We start from the raw sequence: 12,842 nt of genomic DNA, 5'->3' as shown, positions 1-12,842 counted from the left end.
CCTGCCTTCAAACTTTCCCAGCATCAGGGTCTTTCCCAATGAGTCAGTTCTTCACATCAGGTAGCCAGAGTTTCAGCTTCAGTATCCGTCCTTCCAATGAATATTCAGGACTGATTTCTTTTAGAATGGACTGGTTGGATCTCCTTGCAGTCCAACGGACTCTCAAGAGTGTTCTCCAAATTCCTTAGGGAACAACTTAAGAACACACTCTCGTTTTATTATGTATATCATAATATCTATAAGAAATTAAACAGTAGAATTCAAAAACTCAGTCTTCAAAATTGAAAAATAATAATCATTTAAACAGACTTACTGATCTTTGCAAAAGCATTTTTCAAGTACATCTCAATGTTCAGTGATGTCCAGGTCAGTGCAGCCAGGCCAGGCTGGAGAGCTTCATCCACTTTCGCCAAATGAGGAACCATCAGTTGCTCTATAATGGGAGGCATTTTTGACTTCACCCTCTGATATTCAGCCAGCATCATCTACAGTGAAATAGGGGTGAAATTATCAAATAATATCTCACTTTGAATATCTATTAAGAGCTCATTTTTATCCAAAACAATTACTTTTATTTAGAGTCCAGCTATAGGGCTCCAAAAAGCAGCCAAAACAAAACCAGAGTAGAACAGAGATGAAGTTTCTCCATGGATACAAATGCCTCATCCAATAAAGAACACCTAAGGATGTGAGAGTTGGACTGTGAAAAGGCTGAGCACTGAAGAATTGATGCTTTTGAACTGTGGTGTTGGAGAAGACTCTTGAGAGTCCCTTGGACTGCAAGGAGAGCCAACCAGTCCATTCTGAAGGAGATCAGCCCTGGGATTTCTTTGGAAGGAATGATACTAAAGCTGAAACTCCAGTACTTTGGCCACCTCATGAGAAGAGTTGACTCATTGGAAAAGACTGTGATGCTGGGAGGGATTGGGGGCAGGAGGAGAAGGGGATGACCGAGGATGAGATAGCTGGATGGCATCACTGACTCAATGGATGCAAGTCTGAGTGAACTCCAGGAGTTGGTGATGGACAGGGAGGCCTGGCGTGCTGCGATTCATGGGGTCGCAAAGAGTCGGACACGACTGAGCAACTGAACTGAACTGAACTGAACTGAACTGAAGGAGGAGAGGGAAAGAACTGACAAGTAAGAGTTTTTCACCCCCTATCCAGCCCTGTATGCAGACGTAAGAGTTGAACCAGAAAGAGGACTGGGAGCAGAGAAATTGATGCTTTCGAATTGTGGGTCTAGAGAACACTCATGAGAGTCGGTAGGACTGCAAGGAGATCCAATGAGTCAATCCTTCGGGAAATCAATCCTGAACAGTCATTGGAAGGACTGATGCTGAAGCTGAAGCACCAGTCCTTTGGCCACCTGATGCGAAGAGCGAACTCATTGGAAAAGACCCTGATGCTAGAAAATATTAACGCTAGGAAAAGGAGAAGGCGGCAGAGGATGAGATGGTTGGACAGCATCACTGACTCAATGGACATGAATTTGAGCAGACTCTGGGAGAGAGTGAAAGACAGGGGTGCCTGGTGTGCTGCAGTCCACGGGGTCGCAGTGAGCTGGACACGACTGAAGGGATTTAGCATGCATGCACACGATAGTACCTCCAGCCTACCTTTTATGGTTATGTTAATATTAGTAATAATTAATTATAAGAAAACAACTTTAATGCACTTCTTAAATACAATTGTTAAGCTCGTCTTTATAATATACATGTGAGTGTTACTTTGTCATTACATCAGTGTTTCCCAAAATGCTTATGCTGAAACATTAGCCACAAGAGATTCTGTAAGAAAAATGGTCCCTGGAAGGGTAAGTTTGGAAAACACTGTACACAATACCTCTTCTCTCTGACAGTCACAATTAATATTAATGATTCTGAGAAAACTATACAAAGGAAGTAAAAAGCCCAACAGTCTTTGTGAATTTTAAATTCAGCATTTCCCAATGGACAACATTATCCTTTCTTCATTTAATACTTTTCCACAATTTCTGTAATATCTTTTCAATTTCCATGAAAGATCTAAATTTGATGATTCTATTAGCAGCTACTTAACACATTTTCTGAACCATTTATCTACTACTTACCTTTCCTTCGGAGTACATCACTTATTCTCTCTGCAAGGCAGGTCTTAAATCAGCCTCCAGTAGCCCTTCCACTTCCCACCTTAATCTTTTAACCCCAGGAGGTATTATTCATCCATTTTAAAAATGAAAAACTAAAGCTTAGAAGGGTAAAGTAATTTGCCCAAAGATAGTGCTTCAAATCCCGACTGGCTTCAGAATCTGTATTCCTAACAATTAGTCTATGATGATTCATCTCTTTCCAGTCTGAACTGCCTTCCAACGAATAGGTAAAAGAATAGCTACTTCAGCTTCTCAGGCTTCTGTAGAAGCCTACAAACTATTAGGTATTCAGCACAGTAACTCAGCAACACGTGAGATGGTCTCCAAACATGCTAATTGATCTATTTTTACCAACTACTCAGGTTGAGTGGGAACTTTTAACTCTTTCAAACTCAAGACGCAGTAAAAATTACCCATCAGATGATAATTCACTTGGAATTGTCCTTTACAGCTGTGGTGGTTCTAAAACATTATTTGAAAGATAAATAAATAAACTTTTTAATCAAATAAAACATTTTTTGACCCTCCTGCATTCATAGGGTAGGGTCTATGTTCCCTCTCCTTCGCTCTGTGTGGGCTTATGGAGCCCAACAGAGGACAGCAGAGGTGATGGTACAAAGTGCTCGTCGCTCAGTCGTGTCTGACTCTGTGCGACCCCATGGTCTCTGGCCCGCCAGGCTCCTCTGTCCATGGGGACTCTCCGGGCAAGAATGCTGGAGTGGGTTGCCATTTCCTTCTCCAGAGGATCTTCCTGACCCAGGGATCAAACCTGGTTCTCCTGCATTGCAGGCAGATTCTTTATCATCTGAGCCACCAGAAAACCCCATATATACATATATATATATTCTTTTTTCAGGTACTTTCCCATTATAGGTTATTATAAGATATTGAGTATACTTTCTGTGCTATACAGTATGTCATTGTTGCTTATTTTATATATAGCAAAAATAACTATTTCTTTACAAATATGAAGATTGACTTAGCTATTCTCAAACACCCAAGAAAAATATAAAAGGGAATTCCAATATGTTGACTAGTATTTGATGAGCTTACATCTGAGGAATGTCTGCATGTTGCTAATATTAACTTTTTAACATAACGTGAAAGAGTGGGAAAACACTAGAGTATAAGCTTGGGTTCTGGTCCTGCTTTGGCCACCTGCCAGCTATGAGACCTTGGCTAACTCATTTAAGTTCTCTAAGGCACAATATTGACACCTCTAAAATAATATAGTGGTACTCTGTACCAATTACCTAACATGGCTGTGGAAAATATTGAATGGAATAATGAATATGAAAATGATTAAATGATTTTGCATTATGCAAATATGTGGCCTTATTGGACTTGTCCTATTATACTAACCACTATGAAGTTGTAACAATGGTTTCCATGTTATCAAATATAATGGCAGCATAGCTGACTTCATTTGAGCATCTTCTGGGCAGTATTTGTCACTGGTGACCAGTCCCTCCATCATGAAGTTTTTCTTACCCTTGGCTTTCTTTTTTTTAATTATTTTATTTATTTTAACTGGAGGCTAATTACTTTAGAATATTGTAGTGGTTTTGCCATACATTGACATGAATCAGCCATGGGTGTACATGCGTCCCCCATCCTGAAGCCCTCAAAGGCCAATCCTTAATTTCACTAGCATATTTTTCCTCTTCTAGCAGACCTGTTAATATTGGAACAACTCAGAGTTTAATGAAGACCCTTTACTCTTCTTTATATTCTTCCTCCTTGGAAATCTCATGCAGGACAATGACTTTAAATAGCAACTCTATTCTGATAGGGCTTCCCAGACGGCACAGTGGTAAAGAATCTGCCTGCCAACATAGGAGACACCAGAGACATGGGTTTGATCTCTGAGTCAGGAAGATCCCCTGGAGTAGGAAATGGCAGCCCACTCCAGTATTCCTGCCTGGAGAATTCCATGGATGGGGAAACCTGGGATGCTACAGTCAGTGGGTTGCAAAGAGTCAGACATGCCTAAGAACACACATATATACTCTGAACTTCCCTGGTGGCTCAGACGGTAAAGCCGTCTGCCTCCAATGTGGAAGACCTGGGTTCAATCCCTGGGTCGGAAAGATCTCCTGGAGAAGGAAATGGCAACCCAGTTCAGTACTCTTGCCTGGAAAATCCCATGGACGGAGGAACCTGGTAGGCTACAGTCCATGGGGTCACAAAGAGTTGACCACAACTGAGCGCCTTCAGTTCACCTGTGACTTCACGTCACATATATACGCTGATAACCTCGAAAATATGTCTTCTACTTTGACTTCTCAACTCCAGACATACATAATCTGCATGGACAACATCTCTACTTCAGTCTCTAAAAATCATCTTCTACTTGAGACGGACGTTACTGATTCCCTTTGGCCCCCCAAAACAAACTAGTTCCAGTCTTTACCAACTCCATGAGTGGAATTTCCATTCGGAGCCACAGCAGGTTATTGAAGATGTGGGCAGAACACAAGCAACACAGTAAAGGAGTCGGACACAGCTCAGCGACTGAACGATAACAAAAGTATATGCGAGCCCCACTTTGAGTAAGTCCATCGAGCTGCTCACACTAAAAACAAAGGTATCACCCTTGAGTTCTCTCATAACATGCCTGTTGACATCATTCTCTGATCCACTGATCTACTATTCAACTGCATCTTAGTTCAGCCACCATCTTCTCCATCCTAAACTGGTACAACAGCCTGCAAACTGGCTTCACATTGACCCTTTGTTATTGTCTAGTCACTAAGTCATATCTGACTCTTTTTTGATCCCAAGGACAATAGCCTGCCAGGCTCCTCTGTCCATGGGATTTCCTAGGCAAGAATACTGGGGTGAGGTGCCATTCCCTTCTCCAGGGGATCTTTCCAACCCAAGGAAGTCTCCTGCCTTGGAAGGCAAATTCTTTACCACTGAGCCACCTAGGAAGCCCCCACAGTGACCCTCCTGTCCCTTAAAAATCACCTAGCAGCAAGAATGTTTTTATAGTAAAGGACACCATGCCTTATTCTCCTAATCAGATTCCTCTAATGGCTTCCTGGTGCACCCAAACATGTACCCTTAGTTTACAAGCTCTATAAGGACCTGGCCTTTGCCAACTCTACTTTCTGGCCTCAATCACTCCACTACAGTCATCCCAGGTACTTTCTGTTCCTCAACAGTGACACACCACTAGATTTTTTTTTTTTTAATGCACACTGGGGTTGCATTAAATGCATTTTGTAAAAAAAAAAAAAATGCATTTTGTAATGAATCCAAGATGGGAAAAAAATAAAAGTTCCATACCTTCATGTTACTGAAGTTCTTCTTGTATGTGTCTCGTTTCTGGAAAAGAGCAGCTGCAAATGGTGAAACTTGTAGACCCATCTGTGACATGCACTCTGTTTCTCTAAATAAGGTTAATATCTGAGGATCAAAGTTTACGAACAGTTCCCCTGTGCCAGGAGCCTTCACCAATAAAGAAGCCTCAAGTCCTACATGAATTTCTTCAGTCTGTGAGGAAAGAGCAACATTACTATTATTAGAGAGTTCAGTGCATATACAGGGTATCTAACTCGGCCATTTCTGGGAATAAAGATCATTGCGTGTCCTTTCATGGGTTTGAGCTTCGCAAACTAAGGATGATGGGTCTCTTACTCTTCTCCTAACTTCACTTTCAGGGGGGAAAAAAAAGCCTTAAAACTCTTGGTGGTGATGTACAGTCAGTTCAACAAAATGCTTTGGTCATGAATCTCTTATATTTGGTAAGTGGATACTGCAATAGAGATGACTTCTCAAAAGTCGCTTTGCTCCCTGATAGCTTCATGCCAACTCAGTTATTTTTCCTAATAAAAGTTTCAAGAAACCTACATAACTCAGTTTTCATTTATCTAGAAAAGCAATGAAAAACATTACAGAGACATCTCTGTTATTGATCCAGACACCAAAAGTTGAACTAGGAAAGTGAGATACCATTTTAGAGGCCTTGTTAGGCTGAATTTTATCCTCCAAAATACTTCCTGCTAACCTACCAAGAAATACAAGTGTTGGTAAGGTATGAAATATAATTGGATTAACCTAGTATACAGGAGGAGAAGGGGACGACAGAGGATGAGATGGCTGGATGGCATCACTGACTCGATGGACGTGAGTCTGAGTGAACTCCGGGAGATGGTGATGGACAGGGAGGCCTGGCGTGCTGCGATTCATGGGGTCACAAATAGTTGGACACGACTGAGTGACTGAACTGAACTGAACTGACTATGACCAAATAAAAATTAAAACTTTGCTTAACAGGCATGCTGGTGTTTATGGACATTTAATGGAGAAAAAAGGAGCTTAATGAAAAAACAAAAAGAAATCCTAATCAACCAGGTAAAGAAAGCAATAAACAAGATCTTCTTCCTTAGGAGTTTATAAATTCAATAAAAATAAGTTTCTGTTACCTGGCTTTATAATCTTTTTTCCAAAATTAAAAATTATTTTCCTTCATGGACATATTATACTCTTTGACTGATTACTTGCAGTCAACCAACCCTGTCTTATAAAATAGACACAAAGTCAACTTTCTACAGGAGTAAAACTGCCCAGGGTAGTACAGGATTCCCCATGGATTTGACAGTGGCAGCATCACCATAGAGCGTTAAGTCAGACTCACTTGCTGAAGCCACGCCCTGTGGTAGAGAACCTCAAACTCCAGGAGGACCTTGGCCACCCTGTTGTAATTGCGAATCACTGGCTTCGCTTCCGCAGTCCGGAGCACGGATGGGTGCTTCTGGAAAAGCTGCATCGGTTGCTGAATCCTGTGGAAGAGCTGCCGGGCCCACAGAATCTTCCCAGCAATGGGAGGCTGGTCTCGAGCCAAAGGTGGGTCGTTTTTCTGCTTTGTATACAGCTTCGAGATCATATCAATGTCAGCCCCGTAGTTTTCAAGGATACGCTGGTATTTGTCATCAATACCAAGATTAGGTATGTTCAATCTGTTATTTTTTTTTTAAGTGAAAGGCTTGAATTAATGGGATGATATTGAGAACGTTTGTCTATTAAGACTTATTTTAAAACATATGCTGACATATTTATTATCTTTTTAACTGCATGGCAGGAGACTTGGTATCTTGTCTTTTCATTATTGTTTAGATGTAAATATATTTAAATTTCTAGGAGTTTTTTTAATTCAAAAGAGGAGACCTAAAAGTTCTAAGCATACGTTTTTGAGGTCTAATTTAATTGCAATGTGGTTAAAAAACTTGGTCCATATGATAATGGTATTTGAAATTTTTAACTCATTTTTTATGGTCTATTCCATAGTTATTCTTCATAAATATTGTTGTATGGAACCTATATATGTCCTGTAAGTGAAACTTGAAAATTGCATTTTTATATTTTTACTAACTTTTTGTCCTATCAATACATAAAAGAACTACCTTGAACAGCCAAAATACATATATATATATATGCTGATGGAAGAGAATGAAGTATTTACTTGGCATGATGAAAAAGCGAAATGGGACTTCCTTGGCAGTTCAATGGTTAAAACTTCCCCTTCCAACACAGCGGGTGTCGGTTCGATCCCTGCTTGGGGAGCTAAGATCTCACACACCTTGTGGCCCAAAACCAAAAGATAAAACAGAGGTAACATTGCAACAAATTTAAGGTTTGTTAGATGTTCAGTCATGTGATCCCACGGACTGTGGCCCACCAGGCTCCTCTGTCCATGGGATTCTCCAGGCAAGAATACTGGAGTGGGTTGCCATTTCCTTCTCCAGAGAATCTCCCCAACCCAGGGAGCGAACCCTGCTCTCCCGCATTACAGGCAGATTGTTTACCATCTGAGCCATAAGGGAAGTCCAAATTCAATAAAGACCTTAAAACAAAATTATTAAAAAAAATCAAAAGGGAATCAGTCCATCAATCATATGGCAATAGAGTGGCTGTGAGGTTTTTTGTTTTGTTTTGTTTTGTTTTTTCTTTTTTATGTCTTGTGGGATCTTAGTTCCCCAGCCAGAAAGTGAACCTGGGCCCTTGGCAGTGAGAATGCAGAGTCCTAACCACTGAACCGCCAGGGAATTCCCTGAAGTGTTTCAGTTTTTTTTTTTTTTTAATAGTATCAATCCTTAAAACCTAGTCAAAACTATTGGTAAGAGTTTCTTCAAATTACTTAAATATTAACTGCTATTATGATAGGCACTTCAAAACTGAGAGGAAATAAACCCATAATCCTCTGAAGAACTTAAATCTGTGGTCTTGTTATTCAGATTTTCAAGAGAGGATTTTCTTCCCATTAGAATATGAAATAATAACAATAATAATGTAAGCTAAACTATGTTCATATTATCCCAATTTGGAAAACAGAACTTAGAAGTCTTTCAAATTTTTACCTTTCAAATCTCTTTAACATACTTAGAGCTTGATTTGTGTTTTGAATCTTTTCAAATGTAACATCCATGAACTTCTGTAACTCTTTCTGAAACAGAATGAAGTCTGACAATGAACAAGTTAGCATTGCAAAGAAATCCTATTTAGCAACAAGGTAAAAGAGTTCCCCATTCTCTAGAAACACACACCTTATAGGACAAAACACAGCAGCAAATGTAATGCTCATCTAAGCTTAAAGAAAGATAAATGTCCAGAAGCCAGACAAAGAGGGACTTGAGAGCCAGAGCAGTCAGGGGGTTGGTGCCACGGCAGGACCCAGGGATACTGGACCATATATTTCTACGGCAAACATCGCATCTTAGGACCATGAAATCTTCCTGAACTGAAGAACTGTACAGTTAGCCTACCTAAACAAACGCCCAGAGGTTATCACTATATAAAAGTATCCAAGTATAAACTATGCAGAACTAGAGCATTCACAATGCTTCCACTCCCTCCTTTTAATTTATACAAAGATACACAAAGAGCCAACAAGCACATGAAAAGATGCTTAGTATCATTAGGATCACACTAATTAGCATCACACTAATCATTGTGCTCAATCGCTAAGTCATGTCTGACATTTTGTGATGCTGTGGACTGTAGCCCACCAGCTTCCTCTGACCATCTCTCTAACGTGGGACACAGTAAATCTTTACGGGGCTTCCCTGGTGCCTCAGAAGGTAAAGAATTCACCTGTCCTCCTTATAAGTGTATATTATCATATGTGAAACAAATCACCAGTCCAGTTTCGATGCATGATATAGGGTGCTCAGGGCTGGTGCACTGGGATGACCCAGAAGGATGGGATGGGGAAGGAGGTGGGAGGGAGGTTCAGGATGGGGAACACATGTACACCCATGGCTGATTCATGTCAATGTATGGCAAAACCAATACAATATTGTAAAGTAATTAGCCTCCAATTAAAATAAATAAATTTATATTAAAAAAATAAGTTCTCTAGGACTTGTTTGGAACATGTCAACTTATCTTGGAATCCTCACTTGCTGGTGCAATATCAGAATATTATACTTTTATAATTAGTCATTTTAGCCACTATTTGCCCTTTTTAAGATATATTCATTACTTTGTTCTAACACATACGTACTTATATTTCAATCATGTTACATGTCAGACGTGATCTTTAAGGGCCAATCAACTCTATCTACTTCTGTACCCATAACCTACGGCATAGAAGCCTAATATGCATTTAATGTACAGTCAATGCATGTTTCAGTTCAGTTCAGTTCAGTCGCTCAGTTGTGTCCGACTCTCTGCGACCCCATGGACTGCAGCACACCAGGCCTCCCTGTCCATCACCAACTCCCATAGTTTACTCAAACTCATGTCCATTGAGTTGGTGATGCCATCCAACCATCTCATCCTCTGTCTTCCCCTTCTTCTCCTGCCTTCAATCTTTCCCAGCATCAGGGTCTTTTCAAATGAGTCAGCTCTTTGCATCAGGTGGCCAAAGTATTGGAGTTTAGGCTTCAACATCAAGTTATACTCCATTTTTTCAAAGGTTATACTCCATTCATAATTATTGTAAAATATTGGCTATATTCCCCATGTTGTACAATATATCCTTGTAACTTATTCTATACCTAATAGCTTATATCTCTTAGTCCCCTATCTGTATCTTGCCTCCCCTTCCCTCTCCCCACTGGTAATGAGTAGTTTATTCTCTATATCTATGAATCTGCTTCTCTTTTCTTATATCCACTAGTTTATTGTGTTTTCTAGATTCCATATATAAGTGATATCACACAATTGTGTTTCTCTGCCTGACCTATTCCACTTAACAGAATCTGATGGTGGTAGTGGTGGTTTAGTGCCAAAGTTGTGTCTGACCCTTTGTCACACACCCCTTGGACTGTAGCCCACCAGGCTCCTTTGTCCATGGGGATTCTCCATGCCAGAATACAGGAGTGGGTAGCCATTCCCTTTTCCAGGGGATCTTCCTGACCCAGAGATCAGGAATGCACTGCAGGCGGACACTTCACCACTGAGCCACCAGGGACTAGTTCTTATCACAGTTCAGTTCAGTTCAGCTGCTCAGTCGTGTCCGACTCTTCGTGACCCCATGAACCGCAGCACGCCAGGCCTTCCTGTCCATCACCAACTCCCAGAGTTCACTCAGACTCACATCCATTGAGTCAGTGATGCCATCCAGCAAATCATACACTAATTCAGCAAACATCCTTTGTCTCCAATTATATAAAGTCCCATCCCCTAGGGACTGGAGACATAGATAGGAATGAGCACAATTCCTGCCTTCAAGGTGTTCACCATCTACCTATATCCAGCATACAAACTACTCCAGTACTGTGTGATCAGAAACTGCTAGGACACACACACAAAGACTCAACAAATCAACACTGACCATGGAGCACACACCCAGGATCTGCCATTGCCATCAATTTCCCACAAGAGATCAAGACCCACAGACCTTACGTCTGAGTCAGCCCCCAAAGAGGTCATTGCTTAAATTATTACAAGCACTCTATCCTTCCATCACCTGAAATTTGTCTGATAAAATAATGGTTGAAAACCTGAATCCTAGAGCCAGGCTGCCTACCAGGCAACATCTCTGTGACTGTGGGAAAGCCACTTAACTTCACTATGCCTCAGTGTGCTCCTTTCCAGAAACAGTGTAATAAGAATACACACCTTAAGTGAGTATTACATGAATTAACACCTATAAAGTGCCTAGAACAGACCTGACATACAGAACTAGCAACTTTTATTATAATGCCTTCTACACTGAACCCATCCTTCCAAAAATAACTCAGAGCTCTTTTTCCCTTGAAGAGTACAAGCATATTTCAAGCCAAAAATTCTGGAAAAGAAGGAACAGAACAGCCACTTTCATTTTATCGTCAGAAAGCATGGGAAAAAGTCTGCACGTTGATTAAGGTGGGCATCCACTAGTGTGTCTCCCAACCTTACCCTCCCTGGCTCTCCTCATCTGGTAATAAATACACCCAGCCATGCCAGGGGGTCCCATGCCCTCTGCATTTACCATACGACCCCACAGTAATGAGGCACAACAATGGAACTCTGACCAACCCAACCCGTCCTTAGACATTGGGAGCTAAGAGTGGGTCCATGGTATATCCTCAGAAGCTGCTGATGGCAGTAACCTGCTCCTGTGGGCTGATCTGCAGTGAGCAGAGAGAGCAGGGAAAGCAGGAGGAAGGACAGGAGAATGAAAAGAACGGGGCTTTAAGACCAAGATGGGTCAAGGTGCTGAGTTAGCCCTAGTACCACCGTTTCAAGGCCAGCTAGCCTCCTGCCTTTGGGATCCGCCGAACATCGCTGACCATTTGCTCAAGCTATTGTTGGTCATAATCACTGATATAAAGTAACAAACAAATGGAAACTAATTTCTATATTCTAATAACGCTACGTTTCAACAGAGGATAACAGTTAATTTTCTAAGATCTAAAATGAAACACATGCAGAAATCTGTGATTACAGCTCGTTATCCAAAGCTATATTTATGACCCTTTAATCCATGAGAAAGAACCTTCAATTACTCGTCTGAAATCATAAAATGCAGGCCAAGCTCGCTATCGGTCACCTCCATGATGAAGATGCCTCTTCCTTCTGAATGGGTAATGATTAGCAGCATGACACAGAATGGAAAAAGTAAACACAGACTGTCAACAGGAATTTTATTATACAACCTACATGAAGGTCATTAATCTGCTTGCAAAACTCTTCATAATCCTGCTCAAATTCCATTTTCCGCTGGTCTAAGAAATTATACTCCTTTTTCTTTATGGTAGCAACAATACCCTGAAATAGTAGGAAACAAATAAGACAATATTTCAATGTTCCTGCATTATTTACATAAATATGACCTTTAAATATATAGCCTGTGCAATCATTCCCCAAAAATCAACTTAAGGGGAGCCTTATTCCTTTAATTATTCTCATCACATCATGCATATTATAGTTAGTGTAATGTTGCCTGGTGTTCAGAGAAACCACTTGGAAGCATTTTCAGGAGACTTTATGTATTTTTGAAGAAAAATTTTAAATAAGTAAAAACCACATCTGAAAAGTAGATGTTCTGTCTAAAAATTTCTTACAAATTACATCTGAAATAATAAAAAGGAAGCAAAAAGTAGAATTTGCTAAAATATTTTTCATTAAAAAGTTTGTCTTCTCAGAAAATAGACTTTAACAGAATGCAAACAACTTAGGAAGAGCACAATTATATTATAGTAGCTACAGGTGAAAAGCTATCTTCCAAGCTTCAAATGTCCTAAATAAAGTATCAGACCACAATCTACCATTTAAAGAA

The 12,842-nt window shown here is 40.4% G+C and overlaps 1 protein-coding gene across 3 annotated transcripts in view; it reads right to left on the bottom strand.

Annotated features, from left to right (window-relative positions):
• The window catches only part of DNAH5 (dynein axonemal heavy chain 5), a 313,711-nt gene that overhangs the window by 215,156 nt on the left and 85,713 nt on the right, over positions 1 to 12,842 (bottom strand). For all 3 annotated transcript variants that reach the window (XM_060400272.1, XM_012097159.4, XM_060400271.1), the window contains exons 12-16: positions 12,224 to 12,331; positions 8,494 to 8,579; positions 6,774 to 7,095; positions 5,423 to 5,629; positions 314 to 485 (exon numbers count right to left, since the gene is read on the bottom strand). In XM_060400272.1, the coding sequence (XP_060256255.1) occupies positions 314 to 485; positions 5,423 to 5,629; positions 6,774 to 7,095; positions 8,494 to 8,579; positions 12,224 to 12,331 (895 nt within the window). The remainder of the gene's footprint in view (positions 1 to 313; positions 486 to 5,422; positions 5,630 to 6,773; positions 7,096 to 8,493; positions 8,580 to 12,223; positions 12,332 to 12,842) is intronic.

This window comes from Ovis aries, chromosome 16 (assembly GCF_016772045.2).
Source record: "Ovis aries strain OAR_USU_Benz2616 breed Rambouillet chromosome 16, ARS-UI_Ramb_v3.0, whole genome shotgun sequence".
NCBI lineage: Eukaryota > Metazoa > Chordata > Mammalia > Artiodactyla > Bovidae > Ovis > Ovis aries.
This window is presented reverse-complemented; position numbering and strand designations above follow the sequence as displayed.